A 23,989-nucleotide genomic window follows, 5' to 3' on the forward strand; every position below is an offset into this window, starting at 1 on the left:
AGAGCTGCAGTTACTTTCAAAGTGGGTGGCAAGGAATAAGTTAATCCTAAATATTTCCAAAATTAAAAGCATTGTATTTTGGACAAATCATTCACTAAACCTTAAACCTCAACTCAATCTCATATTGAATAATGTGGAAATTTAGCAAGTTGAGGGGACTAAACTGCTTGGAGTAACCCTGGATTGTTAACTGTCATGATCAAAACATGTTGATACAACAGTAGCTAAGATGGGGGAGAAGTCTGTCCATAATAAAGAGCTGCTCTGCCTTCTTAACAACACTATCAACAAGGCAGGTCCTTAGTTTTGTCGCACCTGGACTACAGGTATGCCAAGCTTGTAGCGTCATACCAAAGAATACTCGAGGCTGTACTCGCTGACAAAGGTGCTTCAACAAAGTACTGAGTAAAGGGTCTGAATACTTATGTAAATGTTATATTGCAGTTAAAAATTTTAATAAATTATAAAAAAAATAAATGATAAAAAGAATTATACAAATCTGTCATGATGGGGTATTGTGTGTAGATTGATGAGTAAAAAAAAGTATTTAATCAATTTTAGAATAAGGCTGTAACGTAACAAAATGTGAAGAAAGTCAAGGGGTCTGAATACTTTCCGAACGCACTGTATGTCACTGCTTGTCAAATAGTTTTTTTCCTTTGCCGGGCAGACAGGCTTGGTACATTTTTGGCAAAATTATGGTATGCCCACTTCACCATTACACCCCTGGTTGTTGCTATGTGATATTTACAGATTAGTCACCGGCTGGCTCCACATGATTTGTAAAAAAAATAAAATAACAATAAAAAGTTAAAGAGTGAAGCAACAATTACCTTTTTTATTTCAGTAACAAAACAAAAGCTAAAATGTGTCTTTAACAGTGTCACAACAATGTACCATATGAAATCTGGATCTCCATTTTATGAAAGACTGTACAGCGAACACTGGACATCTTGCAGAAAAAAAGTCATGCTGATTTTGACATGAAACGTTCTCACTGCTCACCATCATTAATACATTTGTGTATTCACATTTCCTTAGAAGGGGGCAATACTGTGGTAGAACGGACATGCTTCACTATAGGAAATGGATTTTACAGTCTTCTCTCTGTTGGTTTCGGGACACTAGGGACCGGTTTCCCGGACACCGATTAAGCGTAGCTCTCATTGAACATGCTTCTTAGTCCAGGACTATTAATCTGTGACCAGTAAAGTGGCCCTAGGCCAAGAAACACAAGCTGGGTAACTGGCACCTCTGACTTCTACCTTTTTAAATAATCAGTTACATAACTAGAAGTGACTGTAAGATTGATATTGGAAGCTGTGGAAATCATCAATCTATTACGGTCATCTTGAAAAGGAAGCTTACTGCTACTGTAAATGAGGTGAATTGGGTTAACTCACTACTCATGTGGATATACGCCCTCCCCCCCTCCGCCCGCAACATCGAATTAGTAACCTTTTTTCAGTTACACTACTGATTAGGCCAGTTTGCTGACGATGGCCTGGTTGAGAGTATTCAGCTGATTCGTCCATTTATCTAAAGCCATGTATCGGGCGCCATTCCTCTTCTGGTGATCCAGCTCCAACAGTTGGTTGACTTGGTCGATACGGCCGTTGATCGTGCTGACAGGTATCGTAAGAAATAGAAGGTCAATTATGGTAAATTCATTAAAAATAAAAATTATTATAATTATCAACATGCAATTTACCCGTCTAGAATGCATTGAACTAGAAGGCTTTCCACGTCACAGACATCAATGTTTAATTCCTGAAGGAGACCAAAAAAAACAACGTTTATTTATAAACTTAAAAAATTCGAGAAAATATATATTTTTTTTAATTCAAAATAAAATATTAAATGTTAGAGATAGATCTTACCTTGGACATAAAAGGTATGTGTATTCTCGTGTAAGGCTTGATTAATTTGATAAGCACTTGCGTCCTTATATTTCGTAATAACTCTGAAAGACAAAAAAAAAATCAAGAAAATCAATGATTAAATAGACGGAACGTTCATGTAACACTTTGACCAGCCTTCAGGTATACTGATTTATAACTTGTTAAAAGCACGTTTACTAACTTACTAATTTACATTTACATTTAAGTCATTTAGCAGACGCTCTTATCCAGAGCGACTTACAATTTGGAAAGTTCATACATATTCATCCTGGTCCCCCCGTGGGAATTGAACCCTGGTCCCCCGTGGGAATTGAACCCACAACCCTGGCGTCGCAAGCGCCATGCTCTACCAACTGAGCCACACGGGACCATGTTAATGTTACTAATGAAGTAACATTAATGGGAAAATACATCAAGCTGAAAGTGACGTGTAAATCACACCTTCTATATGTTCCCTTATGAACGGATCATCCATTATGTTACTGTGATTGGTTTTCAGGATCTTCTCAAACTCTGTGATGTCATTGTTCTGGTAGGAACTGGAGGAGGAGGAGGGGGGGGGGGTTAACAATAGTTTGCATTCAATAATCAAACCGTTTGTGTAACAGACCATGTGTAGACAAACAGCCAAAGCAAAAACACTTCCAAAGGAAAAGTTAGATTGTAATAGTGAATGAGGTGCTGTCTTACCTGACCAAGTTAGTCATGGCAAGAATGTCTGGATCATTCTTATAGGGTTTAGCCTAAGAGGAACAAATGTCAGCATGAGGAAAGATACTCCCAACGCCATGCAAACTGTACCAATACACCATGATCACTAAAATAGGAACCTTCTGGAGTCATTTACTTTATGAGCAGGTTATTATATTGTGATAGGCTCCTTAATGCAATACGTTTAGGACCTCTTTACATAAGCAAACTCTAAAAAGTCTGTACTATAGAGATTAATCAATAAAAGCCATTTTTCCCACCTTCATTGAAAAAGTTATTCTAGGACTAGTTGGTTTAAAAAATAAATAATAATAATGATATCGGAGTCTGGGGAACCATCCCTAACAGATTCGTCTCTTATCACTAATGAGATGTTTCATACCTCCTGTGAGTCGAAAGGGTTAATTCCAGACTTCATCAGCATGTTGGCCAACACCAGGTACTTCAGACAGGTGGTCCGTCGAGGACTTCCTGATTCATCGTAGTTCTTAAACGCCTCGAAGAAGTCTGTGTGAGCCTTCTCAAACTCCCCTTCTCTCAAATGCATTTTACCTCCACACTCTGGAGAAAAAAAAAGCAAGAGACCGGACAACATGGTCCTGACTAAGGATCCTCTCTACTTGCCTCCTACTTAACATTCATTGGAGGACGAGGTCACAGAGCAGAGACCTTGGATCTTCTTTCTCCAATACGATTTGAGAAAGAGGAGAGAGGATGCCAGAAAATAAGGGAAAACTCCTGAGAAAGAGCCCTTGAATGTGTCTGGGTTAAATAGTTAAGGCGTAGGTAGAGACGTGGTTATATAGTTACGGTAGAGACGTGGTTATATAGTTACGGTAGAGACGTGGTTATATAGTTACGGTAGAGACGTGGTTATATAGTTACGGTAGAGACGTGGTTATATAGTTAAGGTAGAGACGTGGTTATATAGTTACGGTAGAGACGTGGTTATATAGTTACGGTAGAGACGTGGTTATATAGTTACGGTAGTGACGTGGTTATATAGTTACGGTAGTGACGTGGTTATATAGTTACGGTAGTGACGTGGTTATATAGTTACGGTAGAGACGTGGTTATATAGTTACGGTAGAGACGTGGTTATATAGTTACGGTAGAGACGTGGTTATATAGTTACGGTAGAGACGTGGTTATATAGTTACGGTAGAGACGTGGTTATATAGTTACGGTAGAGATGTGTCTACCTCTGATGACTCCCATGATGAGAGGGTGAGGGATGGCAGACTTGATGTGTAGAGATGTGGTTATATAGTTAAGGTAGAGACGTGTCTACCTCTGATGACTCCCATGATGAGAGGGTGAGGGATGGCAGACTTGATGTGTAGAGATGTGGTTATATAGTTAAGGTAGAGACGTGTCTACCTCTGATGACTCCCATGATGAGAGGGTGAGGGATGGCAGACTTGATGTGTAGAGATGTGGTTATATAGTTAAGGTAGAGACGTGTCTACCTCTGATGACTCCCATGATGAGAGGGTGAGGGATGGCAGACTTGATGTGTAGAGACTGTTCATAAAGGGCCTTCAGCTTCTTGTTGTTCTTCTGGGCCGTGTACATCTGGATCTCCAGAGCATAGATCTCCAAGAGCTGGGTGCCTTTCTTCAGGTCATCCTCACCGTCATCCGTCTATACACCAAGACAGAACACGGGACAAATACTAATCATCCGTCTATACACCAGGACAGAACACGGGACAAATACTAATCATCCGCCTATACACCAGGACAGAACACGGGACAAATACTAATCATCCGTCTATACACCAGGACAGAACACGGGACAAATACTAATCATCCATCTATACACCAAGACAAAATATGGGACAAATACTAATCATCCATCTATACACCAAGACAAAATATGGGACAAATACTAATCATCCGTCTATACACCAGGACAGAACACGGGACAAATACTAATCATCCATCTATACACCAAGACAAAATATGGGACAAATAATCATCATCCATCTATACACCAAGACAAAATATGGGACAAATACTAATCATCCGTCTATACACCAAGACAAAATATGGGACAAATACTAATCATCCGTCTATACACCAAGACAGAACATGGGACAAATACTTGAGAGATAATTTCACACAGACACTTGAGGACGAACAGGGCATTCTAGATTTCCACAATGATTCCACAATCATACTAGCCCAGCGTCAGATCTGTTTGTGTTCTCTTGCCTCCTGTGGTCACGACAACAGCCATAGAAGTTGTCCAAACAGATCTCAGACCAGGCTACAATCATACAATATGATTCCAATGATCTATTGTCACTAAGAACACACAAGAATGTTTTTCATTATGATGTTATAATGCTGAATTAGATTTGGTGGTAAAACCTCTGTAAAGACCTCTGTGAAAACCTCTGATTGCATTGATGAGTGTTTCTTCACCTGACAGGACTGGTGCAGCTGCCTCAGGATCTTCTGAAGCTTACCATACTCTTCTCTCTCCAGGTACAACTTCCCAAGCTAAAGCATAGGACAAGGAGGAGTGAGGAATGAAACTAAATTACACAAGTATCAACCTCAGTGTCTCCATAAAAAATGATATGCCACATAAGTTTTTTTGGATTGCATTAAAAAAATTATGATATTGTGGATGGAATCAATGACATTATATGAAAAGTTTTAAAATCAAGCATACTTTAGTGTTGGTTTTAAACCAAAGCCTGTCGTTTTTGGCATCCTTTAATGCATCCAACGTTGTTTCATAAAACTCTTGCAGCAAGTCCATCTGAAAATAAAGAAAGAAGTCAAGAAGGCCCTCTGCACAATGTTCACATTCAGGAGGTTCTCTCTTTTTTTCTCCCCCAGTTTCGTGTCATCCAATTGGTAGTAGTTACAGTCTTGTCTCATTGTTGCAACTCCCGTACGGACTCGGGAGAGGCGAAGGTCGAGAGCCGCGCGTCCTCCGAAACACAACCCAACCAAGCCGCACTGCTTCTTGACACAATGACCACTTAACCCGGAAGCCAGCCGCACCAATGTGTCGGAGGAAACACCATACACCTAGCGATCTGGTCAGCGTGCACTGTGCAAGGCCCGCCACAGGAGTCGCTAGTGCGCGTTGAGACAAGGATATCCCTGCCCACCTAACCCTCCCTAACCTGGACGACGCTGGGCCAATTGTGCGTCGCCCCATGGACCTCCCGGTCACGGCCGGCTGCGACAGAGCCTGGGCTCGAACCCAGATTCTCTGGTGGTACAGCTAACACTGCAGTGCCTTAGACCTCTGCGCCAACCGGGAACCCCACATTCAGGGGATTATCAATTTTGCATGCATATACGTCCAGGACTAGCTTTAAATCAGGTTATTGAGAACCAACCCTAAGAGTTGAGACACTTTTCCATAATTCAATACAGCTCATAGTTATGCTTGATTCTGTGCACCATTGTTCGTTCTTAAAATGTCACAAACATTACCTGCTTTGACGTTGAGATATAATCAAGGATGGAATTGATGGATTTTTCAGAATAGTTTCTTGTAACTGCACTCCGGATGTATGTCAACAGCTGCTTGTACCTGTTCATCATTTCAGGGAAATTTGTCTGGAGGGAAAATAAAAAATAAAAAATGTAATTCAAATGCTAATTTAGGCAGTACGGGATGGTAGCAGTTCTTTACAAAACATGAACAAATTTGATCAAATATTTAGCACAAAGAATATATTTTCTAAATATTGAATATATACACTGCTCAAAAAAATAAAGGGAACACTTAAACAACACAATGTAACTCCAAGTCAATCACACTTCTGTGAAATCAAACTGTCCACTTAGGAAGCAACACTGATTGACAATAAATTTCACATGCTGTTGTGCAAATGGAATAGACAAAAGGTGGAAATTATAGGCAATTTGCAAGACACCCCCCAAAACAGGAGTGATTCTGCAGGTGGTGACCACAGACCACTTCTCAGTTCCTATGCTTCCTGGCTGATGTTTTGGTCACTTTTGAATGCTGGCGGTGCTCTCACTCTAGTGGTAGCATGAGACGGAGTCTACAACCCACACAAGTGGCTCAGGTAGTGCAGTTCATCCAGCATGGCACATCAATGCGAACTGAGGCAAAAAGGTTTGCTGTGTCTGTCAGCGTAGTGTCCAGAGCATGCAGGCGCTACCAGGAGACAGGCCAGTACATCAGGAGACGTGGAGGAGGCTGTAGGAGGGCAACAACCCAGCAGCAGGACCGATACCTCCGACTTTGTGCAAGGAGGTACACTGCCAGCGCCCTGCAAAATGACCTCCAGCAGGCCACAAATGTGCATGTGTCAGCATATGGTCTCACAAGGGGTCTGAGGATCTCATCTCGGTACCTAATGGCAGTCAGGCTACCTCTGGCGAGCACATGGAGGGCTGTGCGGCCCCACAAAGAAATGCCACCCCACACCATGACTGACCCATCGCCAAACCGGTCATGCTGGAGGATGTTGCAGGCAGCAGAACGTTCTCCACGGCGTCTCCAGACTCTGTCACGTCTGTCACATGTGCTCAGTGTGAACCTGCTTTCATCTGTGAAGAGCACAGGTTTGCTGTGGTTCGCATACCACCCTCATGGAGTCTGTTTCTGACCGTTTGAGCAGACACATGCACATTTGTGGCCTGCTGGCGGTCATTTTGCAGGGCGCTGGCAGTGCACCTCCTTGCACAAAGGCGGAGGTAGCGGTCCTGCTGCTGGGTTGTTGCCCTCCTACGGCCTCCTCCACGTCTCCTGATGTACTGGCCTGTCTCCTGGTAGCGCCTGCATGCTCTGGACACTACGCTGACAGACACAGCAAAACTTTTTGCCACAGTTCGCATTGATGTGCCATCCTGGATGAACTGCACTACCTGAGCCACTTGTGTGGGTTGTAGACTCCGTCTCATGCTACCACTAGAGTGAGAGCACCGCCAGCATTCAAAAGTGACCAAAACATCAGCCAGGAAGCATAGGAACTGAGAAGTGGTCTGTGGTCACCACCTGCAGAATCACTCCTGTTTTGGGGGGTGTCTTGCAAATTGCCTATAATTTCCAACTTTTGTCTATTCCATTTGCACAACAGCATGTGAAATTTATTGTCAATCAGTGTTGCTTCCTAAGTGGACAGTTTGATTTCACAGAAGTGTGATTGACTTGGAGTTACATTGTGTTGTTTAAGTGTTCCCTTTATTTTTTTGAGCAGTATATATATATATATATATATATATATATATATATGCTACGGCATATTTACCGTACTGTCATGTCTGCTGCTTACCAGTTTGAAGTTTATCTTAATCATCTGTTTCAAGGCTTTGAAACCCCATTCTCCTTTCTCACCCTCCAGCTCCAAGACCTGGTGTAAGAAAGAAGCATTTCAAATGTATTTATATAAATCCCTTCTTACATCAGCTGATATCTCAAAGTGCTGTACAGAAACCCCCAGCCTGAAACCCCAAACAGCAAGCAATGCAGGTGTAGAAGCAAAGGATAGCCACAGGTGGCTGCTGGCACCTTAATTGGAGAGGACAGGCTCCTAGTAACGGACAGAATGGTATCATTACAAATACATGGTTTGATACTACTCCATTCCTGCCATTATTATGAACCGTCCTCCCCTCACCAGCCTGCGGTGATGTATGTGTGTGTGTGATAACTAACCTTCTGGAAGCTGCTGAGAGCTGCTTTGGGGTCATCCTCCTTTAGGGCCTTTGAATTGTAGTATTGATTCTCCAAATCAACATTGGGCTCAGAGTTGCTGTCCTCTGAGTATTCCTGAAATCACACAATTCATCATCACTGCAGTTTACAAGATCAACACCAACCTATTGATATTCAGCTAGCTAGCTCATGATATGTGTTGTTTTGGTGATTTGTGAAGCGAGCAGCTGGATCATTTAACGGTGCAAAAGGTTTAACAACAATTAGTTGAAACTTGCAATAGTAACTGAACTAATCATTAGAGACATAGCTGGCTAACTAGCTAACAGTTAGCTGTCAATGATGGGAGAACCATCAACAGCTAGTTCAGCTGCTAGCTAGCTAGCTACTAAGTGGAGTGCAACATGGAATGTTTACGCTGATTAGCTAGCTAGCTAAACAAGTTGTATATGGTAATCAGCTACAATATCCATATATATTTACTTCTGAGGAGTTTACCAGATCATAATCCTCTTCGTCATCGCACATGAAGTCATCTTCCATATCAGACATCTTTACTACGAAGCTAGCTAGATCGATAGCAACCTTGCTAGTGGCAGCAGACAGTCGCAGCAAAGATACTAGCTACTACGTCATCCGCAATCAATGCCTTGCTGCGCAGCGTGAACATGAGAGTGAATCGTGATTCCTTTGAACTGGCCCTTTCCTACTCTTCCGTATTGTTACGTTTCGTTACAATGAATGTGTTTACAGCTGGCCTAGAAACAGTTACTTTGTTTAACAGAAAGCGTTTGAGGTAGTGGTTTTGGTGGGAAGAGCTGGTCGTAGATCAGCTTTTCAATAATATCCGGGACTCTCGTGTGACAGTCAGCTGATAGTATTAGGTGTGTTTCTATATTTTTCCTCAGTACAGTACTCCAGATAGATCTAGTTGCAATTAGATTTGGTGATTTAACAATAGTCTAAAACCAACCGGTAAGAACTGGTATTTGGTTTGAAAAAATGGCAGCACACCCGCCAAAGACAAAGATTCTGATAAGTGCAAATAAAAGGTGGGTTATTTTGATAATTTTCGAAATAGTACGGGTAATTACAGTTGCTAAAACTATCCATGTATGTATTAAACATTTTATAGTAGGCTACAGTAAAGTAAGACAGTTTTTTTTACTCCTCAAATCACTCCTTGAATTGGGCAGTCATTTGCAATTTCCCCGATGTATTGTATTCCTAGGTTGCAAAATCTGAAAGAGGCCTTCGAGAAAAAGTATGGAGAAGCTCCTCTTTTTTATGCTCAAGCTCCTGGAAGAGTCAATCTAATAGGTATGTAAACACATTTCATATCTATATAGCTATGCTATTATAACGCAGAAATCCATAAATACCGTATAAAGGCAAGTGATGTACAGGAAAAAAATATATCAATGTGATCCTTCACAAGGACTAGCTCTAAATCGTAACCGTAAACTCAAACGTTGTCTTTCTTAATTCATTACTGTTAGGAGAACACATCGACTACTGTGGTTATGCTGTGCTCCCAATGGCTATTGAGCAGAGTATTCTGGCTGCTGTCACTGTCAATGATTCCAAGAAAATCTACCTGGCCAACACAGAACCTAAATACAAGTAAGATCTGCCAAATAATCTCCACACCAAGCTTTTTATGCACATGCAATTCACCTATACTCATCATATGTAAGGATCTTCCAGAATCTGTCTTGATTTGCTGCCCATCTAGACGAATTGACGACTGTATTGGATTAACTATCAAATGTTATTTCATTAGAGACGGCTCTCTCAAAATCATAAAATGGTGTGTGTTTTTTTTTTTTACAGGGACTTCACAGTCTCTTCAGAAGATATTGAGATAGACAAGGACAATCCTCAGTGGTACTATTACTTTCTCTGTGGGGTGAAAGGGATTCAGGTGAGTCATGTAGACTCTGGTAATTACTTTAATATCCTGTATATGTCCTTCCTGTTGTTCTATTCTGCTGTTGTTCTATTCTGCTGTTCTTCTTCCTGTTGTTCTATTCTACTGTTCTTTTCTGCTGTTCTTCTTCCTGTTGTTCTATTCTGCTGTTCTTCTTCCTGTTGTTCTATTCTGCTGTTCTTCTTCCTGTTGTTCTATTCTACTGTTCTTCTTCCTGTTCTATTCTGCTGTTCTTCTTCTTCCTGTTGTTCTATTCTGCTGTTCTTCTTCCTGTTGTTCTATTCTGCTGTTCTTCTTCCTGTTGTTCTATTCTGCTGTTCTATTCTGTTGTTCTTCTTCCTGTTGTTCTATTCTACGGTTGTTCTTCTTCCTGTTGTTCTACATTGCTGTTCTTCTTCCTGTTGTTCTATTCTGCTGTTCTTCTTCCTGTTGTTCTATTCTGCTGTTGTTCTATTCTGTTGTTCTTCTTCCTGTTGTTCTATTCTACGGTTCTTCTTCTTCCTGTTGTTCTATTCTACTGTTCTATTCTACTGTTCTTCTTCCTGTTGTTCTATTCTACTGTTCTTCTTCTTCATGTTGTTCTATTCTGCTGTTCTTCTTCTTCCTGTTGTTCTATTCTGCTGTTCTTCTTCTTCCTGTTGTTCTATTCTACTGTTCTTCTTCATGTTGTTCTATTCTACTGTTCTTCTTCATCTTCGTCATATCAACTTTGTCTGTCCTATCTATCTATCTATCTATCTATCTATCTATCTATCTATCTATCTATCTATCTATCTATCTATCTATCTATCTATCATCTATCTCTATCTATCATGTTGCTACAGTATTAACCATATCAAACATAAACATGAGACATTGTTCAACATGGTGTTATATCATCGTCATCATCATCATCGTCCTCACCAGGAGCACCTAGGGAAGGTTCCTCTGTCTGGGATGAAGTGTGTTGTGGACGGGACCATCCCGGCTAGCTCAGGCCTGTCCAGCTCCAGTGCCCTGGTCTGCTGTGCTGCGCTCCTCACTATGGAGGTTAACCACAAGTCCCTCAACAAGGTAGTACAGTACAGAGGCATGTATTCAGTGAATGTCTCTTGTTAAAAACAACACTCTAAAATATTATATGCCCAGACAAGATTCAGATCATGAATTTTTTATTTTATTTTTATTTTATTTCACCTTTATTTAACCAGGTAGGCTAGTTGAGAACAAGTTCTCATTTGCAACTGCGACCTGGCCAAGATAAAGCATAGCAGTGTGAACAGACAACAACACAGAGTTACACATGGAGTAAACAATAAACAAGTCAATAACATGGTAGAAAAAAAAGATAATCTATATACAATGTGTGCAAAAGGCGTGAGGTAGGCAATAAATCGAATAATTACAATTTAGCAGATTAACACTGGAGGGATAAATCATCAGATGGTCATGTGCAAGAAGAGATACTGGTGTGCAAAAGAGCAGAAAAGTAAATAAATAAAAGCAGTATGGGGGTGAGGTAGGTAAATTGGGTGGGTAGTTTACAGATGGACTATGTACAGCTGCAGCGATCGGTTAGCTGCTCGGATAGCAGATTTTTAAAGTTGTTGAGGGAGATAAAAGTCTCCAACTTCAGAGATTTTTGCAATTCGTTCCAGTCGCAGGCAGCAGAGAACTGGAAGGAAAGGCGTCCAAATGAGGTTTTGGCTTTAGGGATGATCAGTGAGATACACCTGCTGGAGCGCGTGCTACGGGTGGGTGTAGCCATCGTGACCAGTGAACTGAGATAAGGCGGCACTTTACCTAGCATAGCCTTGTAGATGACCTGGAGCCAGTGGGTCTGACGACGAACATGTAGCGAGGGCCAGCCGACTAGGGCATACAGGTCGCAGTAGTGGGTCGTATAAGGTGCTTTAGTAACAAAACGGATGGCACTGTGATAAACTGCATCCAGTTTGCTGAGTAGAGTATTGGAAGCTATTTTGTAGATGACATCGCCGAAGTCGAGGATCGGTAGGATAGTCAGTTTTACTAGGGTAAGTTTGGCGGCGTGAGTGAAGGAGGCTTTGTTGCGGAATAGAAAGCCGACTCTAGATTTGATTTTGGATTGGAGATGTTTGATATGAGTCTGGAAGGAGAGTTTGCAGTCTAGCCAGACAATTGCCGAGACAAGATTCAGATCATGAATTGCTGAGACAAGATCAATGTCAAATGTATTTCAATTATTTTTAGGAGTTGTATTTCTGTCAACACTTTGATGCACCATGTTGCTGAGCCAGAAGTGTGTTAATGAATATTGCTGTAAAGTCTGGTAAGCTAAACAGTAGACATAGACTGTTCCCTTTTCTGTCCACCAGGTGGCGCTGGCGGAGATTTCAGCCAAGTGTGAGCGCTACATTGGCACTGAGGGTGGGGGCATGGACCAGTCCATCTCATTCCTGGCAGAGGAAGGAACTGTAGGCAAACATACACACACATACATACACACACACACACACACACACACACACACACACACACACACACACACACACACACTGGCAGAGGAAGGAACTGTAATCAAACACACATACACATACACACACACATACATACACACACACATTCTGTATACACACACACACATTCTGTATACCAGGGAGTGTTTATTTGTGTGTATTAGTGTTTATTAGTGTTTATTAGTGTGTATTAGTGTGTGTTAGTGTGTATTAGTGTGTATTGGTGTTTATTAGTGTATTGGTGTTTATTAGTGGTTATTAGTTTGTATTGGTGTTTATTAGTGTTTATTAGTGTGTATTGGTGTTTATTAGCGTGTATTGGTGTTTATTAGCGTGTATTAGTGTTTATTAGCGTGTATTGGTGTTTATTAGCGTGTATTGGTGTTTATTAGTTTGTATTAGTGTTTATTAGTGTGTATTGGTGTTTATTAGCGTGTATTAGTTTGTATTAGTGTTTATTAGTGTGTATTAGTGTGTATTAGTGTTTATTAGTGTTTATTGGTGTTTATTAGTGTTTATTAGTTTGTATTAGTGTTTATTAGTGTGTATTAGTGTTTATTGGTGTTTATTAGCGTGTATTAGTGTGTATTAGTGTGTATTGGTGTTTATTAGTGTGTATTAGTGTGTATTGGTGTTTATTAGTGTGTATTAGTGTTTATTAGTGTTTATTAGTGTTTATTAGTGTGTATTAGTGTTTATTGGTGTTTATTAGTTTGTATTAGTGTGTATTGGTGTTTATTAGCGTGTATTGGTGTTTATTAGCGTGTATTAGTGTGTATTAGCGTGTATTGGTGTTTATTAGCGTGTATTGGTGTTTATTAGCGTGTATTGGTGTTTATTAGCGTGTATTGGTGTTTATTAGCGTGTATTGGTGTTTATTAGCGTGTATTAGTGTGTATTGGTGTTTATTAGCGTGTATTGGTGTTTATTAGCGTGTATTGGTGTTTATTGGCGTGTATTGGTGTTTATTGGCGTGTATTGGTGTTTATTAGCGTGTATTGGTGTTTATTAGCGTGTATTAGCGTGTATTAGTGTTTATTAGCGTGTATTAGCGTGTATTAGTGTTTATTAGCGTGTATTAGCGCGTATTGGTGTTTATTAGCGTGTATTGGTGTTTATTAGCGTGTATTGGTGTTTATTAGCGTGTATTGGTGTTTATTAGCGTGTATTGGTGTTTATTAGCGTGTATTGGTGTTTATTAGCGTGTATTGGTGTTTATTAGCGTGTATTGGTGTTTATTAGCGTGTATTGGTGTTTATTAGCGTGTATTGGTGTGTATTAGTGTGAGGTGCTGCTGCTGTGTTTTAATAAGTTAAACAGTTTAATGAACTTCTGTACAGTTACTATATTCTCTAGTTTGTTAGTGCTTGTTATTAGTTCTCGATCTGTCTCTTTGTCGTTGTCCCAGGCCAAGCTGATTGAGTTCCACCCTCTGCGGGCGTCTGACGTACGTCTCCCTGAAGGAGCAGTGTTCGTCATCTCTAACTGCTGCGTTGAGATGAACAAGGCTGCGACGTCTCACTTCAACATCCGGGTGGTCGAGTGTCGCATAGCCACCAAGGTTAATTATTATTATTATTACAGCGGGTCCCAATTGATATTGGTGTTGTCGACATCGTAGAAATAAATAGAATATGACAAATGCCACTAGAGATGCCTGGTAGAGAACGTTCAACACATGTTATGACTTAGCAAGCACTCGAAGGTTTTGTCCTGCTAGTACATCAAAACAAATTGTAATCAGCTGAAATGAGAAGGGATGTGATAAAACTTAGTGTGCATTTACCTCAAAACACTGTGATAATGTTTTTTTTTAATGATTTTTTTTAACCTTTATTTAACTAGGCAAGTCAGTTAAGAACAAATTCTTATTTTCAATGACGGCCTAGGAACAGTGGGTTAAACTGCCTTGTTCAGGGGCAGAACGGCAGATTTTTACCTTGTCAGTCTCGGTGGATTTGATCTAGCAGTCTTTCGGTTACTGGCCCAACGCGTAAACAACTAGGCTACCTGCCACCCCAGAATGAATTGAACTGTGTTCTCAACTCAGATTCTGGCCAGAGCGAGGGGACCTGGAGTGAGGCCGCCTGCTGAAGCCGTCTCCTGTATGATTTAAATAACTCTATGGTCTTCCTCAGATGTTGGCGAAGGCTCGGGGGTTAGAGTGGAGCCGGCTGCTGAAGCTGTCCCAGGTGCAGACAGAGCTGGAGGCCTCTCTGGAGGAGATGCTGCGGCTGGTGGCTGAGGTGCTGCACCCTGAGCCCTACAGCAGAGAGGAGGTCTGCAAGGCCCTGGGAATCACCACAGAACAGCTCTGTACAGACCTCCTTAGCCCCAACACACAGCACGGTAAGACACTGGTATTACTACCAGTTATTTTACAATCGTTTCATTCTGAACAGAACCACCATTTTGTTTTGTTTCCGTTCTTTATTTTATTTATTTATTTCACCTTTATTTAACCGGGTAGGCAAATTGAGAACACGTTCTCATTTACAATTGCGACCTGGCCAAGATAAAGCAAAGCAGTTCGACACATACAACAACACATAGTTACACATGGAGTAAAACAAACATACAGTCAATAATACAGTGAAAATAAGTCTATATACAATATGAGCAAGTGAGGTGAGATAAGGGAGGTGAAGGCAAACAAAATATATATATAAATAAATAAATAAAATATAAAAAGGCCATGGTGGCGAAGTAAATACAATATAGCGAGTAAAAAAAATAACACTGGAATGGTTGGTTTGCAGTGGAAGAAGGTGCAAAGTAGAGATAGAAATAATGGGGTGCAAAGGAGCAAAATAAATAAATACAGTAGGTAAAGAGGTAGTTGTTTGGGCTAAATTATAGATGGGCTATGTACAGGTGCAGTAATCTATGAGCTGCTCTGACAGCTGGTGCTTAAAGCTAGTGAGGGAGATAAGTGTTTCCAGTTTCAGAGATTTTTGTAGTTTGTTCCAGTCATTGGCAGCAGAGAACTGGAAGGAGAGGCGGCCAAAGGAAGAATTGGTTTTGGGGGTGACCAGAGAGATATACCTGCTGGAGCGCGTGCTACGGGTGGGCGTTGCTATGGTGACCAGCGAGCTGAGATAAGGGGGGACTTTACCTAGCAGGGTCTTGTAGATGACCTGGAGCCAGTGGGTTTGGCGACGAGTGTGAAGCGAGGGCCAGCCAACGAGAGCGTACAGGTCGCAGTGGTGGGTAGTATATGGGGCTTTGGTGACAAAACGGATGGCACTGTGATAGACTGCATCCAATTTATTGAGTAGGGTTTTGGAGGCTATTTTGTAAATGACATCACCAAAGTCGAGGATTGGTAGGATGGTCAGTTTTACAAAGGTATGTTTGGCAGCATGAGTGAAGGATGCTTTGTTGCGGAATAGGAAGCCGATTCTAGATTTAACTTTGGATTGGAGATGCTTGATGTGAGTCTGGAAGGAGAGTTTACAGTCTAGCCAGACACCTAGGTATTTGTAGTTGTCCACATATTCTAAGTCAGAGCCGTCCAGAGTAGTGATGCTGGACAGGCGGGCAGGTGCAGGCAGCGATCGGTTGAAGAGCATGCATTTAGTTTTACTTGTATTTAAGAGCAATTGGAGGCCACGGAAGGAGAGTTGTATGGCATTGAAGCTCTACTGTTCTACTGTTCTACTGTTCTGACCAACAATATAAAGTTCTGAACCGGTTTGAACCATAAAGTACCGGTTTATATCGTTCCTTTCTGTTCCTTTTTTAAAACCTGTGAAATCAAAAGTTGTTTACACATTTAGCTCATTAAATGACTTCACCAATCAGTGCGAACGGAGCCGACAAGCTAGTTGTTTACACCAATCAGTGCGGACGGAGCCGACAAGCTAGTTGTTTAGACCAATCAGTGCGGACGGAGCCGACAAGCTAGTTGTTTAGACCAATCAGTGCGGACGGAGCCGACAAGCTAGTTGTTTAGACCAATCAGTGCGGACGGAGCCGACAAGCTAGTTGTTTAGACCAATCAGTGCGGACGGAGCCGACAAGCTAGTTATTTACACCAATCAGTGCGGACGGAGCCGACAAGCTAGTTGTTTAGACCAATCAGTGCGGACGGAGCCGACAAGCTAGTTGTTTAGACCAATCAGTGCGGACGGAGCCGACAAGCTAGTTGTTTAGACCAATCAGTGCGGACGGAGCCGACAAGCTAGTTGTTTAGACCAATCATTGCGGACGGAGCCGACAAGCTAGTTGTTTAGACCAATCATTGCGGACGGAGCCGACAAGCTAGTTGTTTACACCAATCAGTGCGGACGGAGCCGACAAGCTAGTTGTTTACACCAATCAGTGCGGACGGAGCCGACAAGCTAGTTGTTTACACCAATCAGTGCGGACAGAGCCGACAAGCTAGTTGTTTACACCAATCAGTGCGGACAGAGCCGACAAGCTAGTTGTTTACACCAATCAGTGCGGACAGAGCCGACAAGCTAGTTGTTTACACCAATCAGTGCGGACAGAGCCGACAAGCTAGTTGTTTACACCAATCAGTGCGGACAGAGCCGACAAGCTAGTTGCTGGCAATATATAAGGCAATAAATAGGCCCTAGAGGCTAAATAATTAAAATGTAGAATTAACACTGGAGTCATAGATGTGCAGATGATGATGATGTGCAAGTAGAAATACTGGGGTGCAAGAGGGTAAGTAATAATATGGGGATGAGGTAGTTGGGTGGGCTATTTACAGATGGGCTGTGTACAGGTACAGTGATCGGTAAGCTGCTCTGACAGCTGATGCTTAAAGTTAGAGAGGGAGATATAAGACTCCAGCTTCAGTGATTTTTGAAATTCTTCCCAATCATTGGCAGCAGAGAACTGGAAGGAAAGGCGGCCAAAGGAAGTGTTGGCTTTGGGGATGACCAGTGAAATATAACTGCTGGAGTGCGTGCTACGGGTGGGTGTTGCTATGGTGACCAGTGAGCTGAGACTGACATTTTGAGGGTGGGGAGAGAGGGATGAGGAGGAGGAGGAGGAGGCTTGGCTTGAAGCGCTGGGCATTTTACGACATGCATTATCTGAATTAGATCCACAGAATTATACCTAAGAGGAGCGGCTCCTATGGAGGAACTTGATTGGTGCGGCTGGCTTCCGGGTTGGATGTGCGCTGTGTTAAGAAGCAGTGCGGCTTGGTTGGGTTGTGTTTCGGAGGACTCATTGCTCTTGACCTTCGCCTCTCCCTCTCTTCTACGGGAGTTGCAGCGATGAGACAAGACTGTAACTACCAATTGGATACCACGAAATTGGGGATAAAAAAGGGGTAATAAAATAAGAATAAACTTTGAATGTCCTTTGAGCTAGTTATCTAAGAAGCTTGTGTGTGTGCAGAGCGGCAGCAGAATTAAAAGCACGTCTTATCTTTTTGTAGTTAATAAATCCAACGTGGAATGTGATAACTAGGCCTATAGTCTCCTTAACTACAATTGACAAATTGAATCCATTCTTCTCTAACAAATAAAAAGTCTCTCTCCCTATATTCAGAGTGGGGAGGGGCTACAGTAACCAGTTCTTCAGAGGGGGGAGGGGCAGGTAGCCTAAACAAGCACAGACACAGGTAAAGATTTTCAGCTGACATGCAGACACTGGAATAAGTTCCTGAGTGACAGAGTGAGGGCTTTGCAAAGGCTCTTTGTTGCGTTTTTTTGTGGGACCGGAAGGAAATGTCTGCAACATAAAATAACCGGTTAACCAGTTCCCATTAATTTAAAATAACAGTTCTGTTCCGGAACAGTATAGATCACTTTCGTTCCCTGTTCCATTTCATTCCTTGAAAAATGTCATTATGTTGCGGCTTGCTGTTCATTTCCTTGAACCGGTTCCAACCCTTGATCACAACTGTGTAACTAGTACATTATAACTGGTAGACTAGCAGATCACTACTGTATAACTAGTACATTATAACTGGTAGACTAGCAGATCACTACTGTATAACTAGTACATTATAACTGGTAGGCTAGCAGATCACTGTATAACTAGTACATTATAACTGGTAGACTAGCAGATCACTGTATAACTAGTACATTATAACTGGTAGACTAGCAGATCACTGTATAACTAGTACATTATAACTGGTAGGCTAGCAGATCACTGTATAACTAGTACATTATAACTGGTAGACTAGCAGATCACCACTGTATAACTAGTACATTATAACTGGTAGGCTAGCAGATCACTGTATAACTAGTACATTATAACTGGTAGACTAGCAGATCACTGTATAACTAGTACATTATAACTGGTAGACTAGCAGATCACTGTATAACTAGTACATTATAACTGGTAGACTAGCAGATCACCACTGTGTAACTAGTACATTATAACTGGTAGACTAGCAGATCACTGTATAACTAGTACATTATAACTGGTAGACTAGCAGATCACTGTATAACTAGTACATTATAACTGGTAGACTAGCAGATCACCACTGTGTAACTAGTACATTATAACTGGTAGACTAGCAGATCACTGTATAACTAGTACATTATAACTGGTAGACTAGCAGATCACTGTATAACTAGTACATTATAACTGGTAGACTAGCAGATCACTGTATAACTAGTACATTATAACTGGTAGACTAGCAGATCACTGTATAACTAGTACATTATAACTGGTAGACTAGCAGATCACTACTGTATAACTAGTACATTATAACTGGTAGGCTAGCAGATCACTGTATAACTAGTACATTATAACTGGTAGACTAGCAGATCACTACTGTATAACTAGTACATTATAACTGGTAGGCTAGCAGATCACTGTATAACTAGTACATTATAACTGGTAGGCTAGCAGATCACTGTATAACTAGTACATTATAACTGGTAGGCTAGCAGATCACTGTATAACTAGTACATTATAACTGGTAGGCTAGCAGATCACTACTGTGTAACTAGTACATTATAACTGGTAGGCTAGCAGGGAGGAGGTCCTCCTCCACCATTTTGATACAAACCATACTGTGTGTGGAGGCTCGGATATGTTATTTTCAAAAAGGTTCATTCTCCACATCTGCCTTTCCTGCTGCCCCTCCTTGAGACCTGTCTCCTCCATAAATTTCCATACCGTCTAAAATAAAAATAAAAATCTTAAAGGGAAATAACAGGTTTTAACCTGCAATACCTGTCCTCTCCTCCCAGTGACCCAGTTCAAGCTGTACCAGCGGGCCAGGCATGTATACGGTGAGGCGGCACGTGTACTGCGGTTCAAGAGCGTGTGTGATGAGGCTCCCTCCGCCCCGAACGGCGTGCAGCGTCTCGGAGACCTGATGAAGCAGAGTCATTCTAGCTGCAGAGACCTCTACGAGTGCAGCTGTCCAGAACTGGACCAGCTGGTAGAGATATGTCTGTAAGTCCAGAATGACTCTATTTCTATAAGTTAAATATATTTTTGTATTAAGGGTTTTAAAACCCTTCAATTTACAGGTTATTCTCACTGTACTCTCGTTCACCCAGAAATCAAATCTCGCCGTCATTCGGTGGGATAGCCTTTATGTTTACGTAGACTGTCCGTGAGACATTAGTCTCATTTGAGATAAAATCTATTTTCAAACCTGTCCATTAAAATGCTAGATTTCACTGGCTACTCTATAACTAGTTGTTTGCAGTGTGTTTGACAAATGGATGGTGCAACTGTTGATGAAGTTTACTTGCTTGATTGTATTGTCTATTGATAGATCGTGATTTAAGGATTAGGTTCCTATAACCGTGCTTTGTCCCATGTTATTTCCATGTTTATTACGTTTCCTCTGGCTACAGGCAGTCTGGTGCGGTGGGATCCCGGCTGACCGGAGCAGGCTGGGGAGGCTGTGCTGTCTCCATGGTCCCCACTGACAAGGTGGAGTCTTTCCTAAAGAGCGTCAGAGAGTTGTACTACACGTCAGACCCACGCAGAGCCGAGCTAGAGAAACACAGTCTGTTTGTCACCAAGCCTGGTGGAGGGGCGGCCATCTTCCTTGAAGAGTGACATCAAAATTGCTTCTCTTTACAATTTTGAGGTGAAATGTTTTCCGTCTGGTTTCACCTTTTCAGTATTTTTTTTTTATACTATAATTTTAGGCATGACTCTATGACTAATTCTAATGCCAAAATTATACAGTTGAGGATTCTGGAATTTCAAGGGCAATGATAATCAAAGCCTGGTCCCAGATCTGTTGTCTCCTTCTATAGCCTGGACCCAGATCTGTTGTCTACTTCTATAGCCCGATCTCAGATCTGTTGTGTCCTTCTATAGCCTGGTTCCAGATCTGTTGTCTCCTTCTATAGTCTGATTCCAAATCTGTTTGTCCTCTTGCCAACTTCATTGCTTAATTTTCAAGCCAAACATGACAAGAAGTTGGCATGATAGCACAAAAAGACCTGCACTATTTTATAGGGGCAAAAATTATGACATTTATAACTAAGAACTGAAGTTATAATTAGTGTTAAAACTAATGATTCAAGATCAACTTCTTTACAAGAAAGGGGACTTTATTCTGGGAGTGTAATGATTTCAGTTAGTAAGGGACAGTGCTATATATAGTACAATAATTTTCCACACAGTGCAGTACTACATTCCTTCCATTGCTGTGTTTGTGTGTGTTGTATGTTTTGAAGGAGTAAAGGGCTTTTGTTTACATTGTGTCTGTCTGTTCCATTATCTCCACAGAAACAGACAAGGAACACAATATGAACAGCTGTATATTTGTATTAAAAAAAAAACACACTGTCGTTGAAAAACATTATTTCCAAGTTCAAGAAGCGGACGTTAACAAATAAAATGACAGCTTTTCAGTTTTTGTCGGTAGAAACAAATGTAAAATATAACGATACATCACCAATACATTCAAGATTTAAATGAATTCTTTGCTTAAAAAAAATAAAAAATAAAATAAAATAAAAATCTATGTTAACAAATGTAAATGATAAATGATTGTATTGAATTTCAGCATTCAAAGCATAAGCCTAATGGAAACAACATAATGTTTTCATTCTGGAAACATCTATGTCTGACAGGTTGACAATGTATGAGAGAGAGAGAGAGAGAGAGAGTGTGTGTGTGACCCAATAGGGCAATTAGGCTGTAGAATGCTGACAGCCAGAGTGTTAGCATTGAGCTTCCCTACAGTATGGATTCCCCTTCATTACAGGAAGTTGACAGGAAAGCTTTCTCTTCATACCGCTTTAAAGTCTCAATCTGTGATTCACTTTTCAGCCGAACGGCAGCCCCACCACTGTTTTTGCCCATAAAGCTGAGGGATGGGGCTAGAGAAATTAAACCACACCTAAATTCATAGATGGAGCTTTACGGTCTAACAGACCATCAGATCAACATGATATTCTTTAAAAAGCAATTGGTATACAACGACCATTGAACAGCTGCCTGTAACTATTGCAGGTTGCACCTTTAAATGAAGGATAAAGCCAACAATATGAACAGACAAAGACCCTGACCAGTGGAGGCTGCTGAGGGGAAGACGGCTCATAATAATGGCCAGAACGGAGCAAATGGAATGGAAACCACGTGTTTGATGTATTTGATACCATTCCACCTATTCCGCTCCAGCCATTACCACAAGCCCATCCTCCCCAATAAAGGTGTCACCAACCTCCTGTGAATATTGAACGGTTATGTCTATGTTCAGACGGGTGATAAATGCTTTATTCCTTAACAGAAGGAACTGTGAAAGGCACAATTATGTTCTCTCCATTAAAGGTAAAAACATGCATTCTGAACATTCTTTCAGTCAGCATTCTAAACCTCAAGAACATTCTGAACATTCTTTCAGCCAACATTCTAAACCTCAAGAACATTCTGAACATTCTTTCAATCAGCATTCTAAACCTCAAGAACATTCTGAACATTCTTTCAATCAGCATTCTAAACCTCAAGAACATTCTGAACATTCTTTCAGTCAGCATTCTAAACCTCAAGAACATTCTGAACATTCTTTCAGCCAACATTCTAAACCTCAAGAACATTCTGAACATTCTTTCAATCAGCATTCTAAACCTCAAGAACATTCTGAACATTCTTTCAGTCAGCATTCTAAACCTCAAGAACATTCTGAACATTCTTTCAGTCAACATTCTAAACCTCAAGAACATTCTGAACATTCTTTCAGCCAACATTCTAAACCTCAAGAACATTCTGAACATTCTTTCAATCAGCATTCTAAACCTCAAGAACATTCTGAACATTCTTTCAGTCAGCATTCTAAACCTCAAGAACATTCTGAACATTCTTTCAGTCAACATTCTAAACCTCAAGAACATTCTGAACATTCTTTCAGCCAACATTCTAAACCTCAAGAACATTCTGAACATTCTTTCAATCAGCATTCTAAACCTCAAGAACATTCTGAACATTCTTTCAGTCAGCATTCTAAACCTCAAGAACATTCTGAACATTCTTTCAATCAGCATTCTAAACCTCAAGAACATTCTGAACATTCTTTCAGTCAGCATTCTAAACCTCAAGAACATTCTGAACATTCTTTCAGCCAACATTCTAAACCTCAAGAACATTCTGAACATTCTTTCAATCAGCATTCTAAACCTCAAGAACATTCTGAACATTCTTTCAGTCAGCATTCTAAACCTCAAGAACATTCTGAACATTCTTTCAGCCAACATTCTAAACCTCAAGAACATTCTGAACATTCTTTCAGTCAGCATTCTAAACCTCAAGAACATTCTGAACATTCTTTCAGTCAGCATTCTAAACCTCAAGAACATTCTGAACATTCTTTCAGTCAGCATTCTAAACCTCAAGAACATTCTGAACATTCTTTCAGTCAGCATTGTAAACCTCATCTTTGTTGAGGTAGTTTCTATCTGATTTTAATTTAATTATCACGATGACTTACTGTATGTGCAAAACCAGATTATATATATTTTTTAAATAACATATTTTGCATATACATGGTCATCGGCAAAAGATGATTTGTAACACAGTGTTCTAACAATGATAGAGTTGTGCTTAATGTTTTCCTAAAGCAGCCTGAAGTACAGACCTGTATTATATCACTGTTTCCAGGTGGCTATGATACCAAACTCATACCTGTCCAGCCCAGGCTGCCGAAAAAATCTATCTACTCCTACATTTATTGAAAATGAGATCGCCACCAAAAATCAAAACTCCAAATGCTTAGGGCTCTATTCAATCCGTATCGCGGAAATTAAGCATTACAGTGGGATTTCAATTTAAAGGCAATGTTAGCGGAGACTGCATTCACGGTAAACACTGCCGACGACGGCTCAATAGTAAAAAATGACCTTAGAATTGATATCTGTACCGCTCCA

General features: G+C 40.9%; 2 protein-coding genes across 6 annotated transcripts; one reads left to right on the forward strand and one right to left on the reverse strand.

Annotated features, from left to right (window-relative positions):
- Positions 1-810: 810 nt before the first annotated feature.
- LOC129861928 (COP9 signalosome complex subunit 2-like) lies at positions 811-8,927 on the reverse strand. Of its 5 annotated transcripts, none has more exons than XM_055933131.1 (13): positions 8,769-8,927; positions 8,271-8,384; positions 7,888-7,965; positions 6,074-6,199; positions 5,295-5,384; positions 4,988-5,119; positions 4,082-4,256; positions 2,995-3,173; positions 2,592-2,644; positions 2,343-2,440; positions 1,881-1,963; positions 1,712-1,770; positions 811-1,625 (listed from the first exon to the last, which is right to left on the reverse strand). In XM_055933131.1, exons 1-13 carry the CDS (start codon positions 8,820-8,822, stop codon positions 1,481-1,483), a joined length of 1,386 nt encoding a protein of 461 aa, XP_055789106.1. In that variant the 5' UTR covers positions 8,823-8,927; the 3' UTR covers positions 811-1,480. The 5 variants fall into 5 exon arrangements, with proteins under 5 accessions (XP_055789106.1, XP_055789104.1, XP_055789105.1 ...); XM_055933129.1 differs by having other exon boundaries at positions 8,754-8,927; XM_055933130.1 differs by having other exon boundaries at positions 5,000-5,119; positions 8,754-8,926.
- Positions 8,928-9,013: 86 nt separating this feature from the next.
- galk2 (galactokinase 2) lies at positions 9,014-21,321 on the forward strand. Its single transcript, XM_055933134.1, has 10 exons — positions 9,014-9,322; positions 9,502-9,590; positions 9,770-9,893; positions 10,104-10,194; positions 11,107-11,253; positions 12,537-12,635; positions 14,086-14,238; positions 14,816-15,026; positions 19,847-20,054; positions 20,465-21,321. Exons 1-10 carry the CDS (start codon positions 9,273-9,275, stop codon positions 20,670-20,672), a joined length of 1,380 nt encoding a protein of 459 aa, XP_055789109.1. The 5' UTR covers positions 9,014-9,272; the 3' UTR covers positions 20,673-21,321.
- Positions 21,322-23,989: the final 2,668 nt, after the last annotated feature.

The sequence above is a fragment of the Salvelinus fontinalis genome, chromosome 9 (genome assembly GCF_029448725.1).
Source record: "Salvelinus fontinalis isolate EN_2023a chromosome 9, ASM2944872v1, whole genome shotgun sequence".
NCBI classification, from domain to species: domain Eukaryota; kingdom Metazoa; phylum Chordata; class Actinopteri; order Salmoniformes; family Salmonidae; genus Salvelinus; species Salvelinus fontinalis.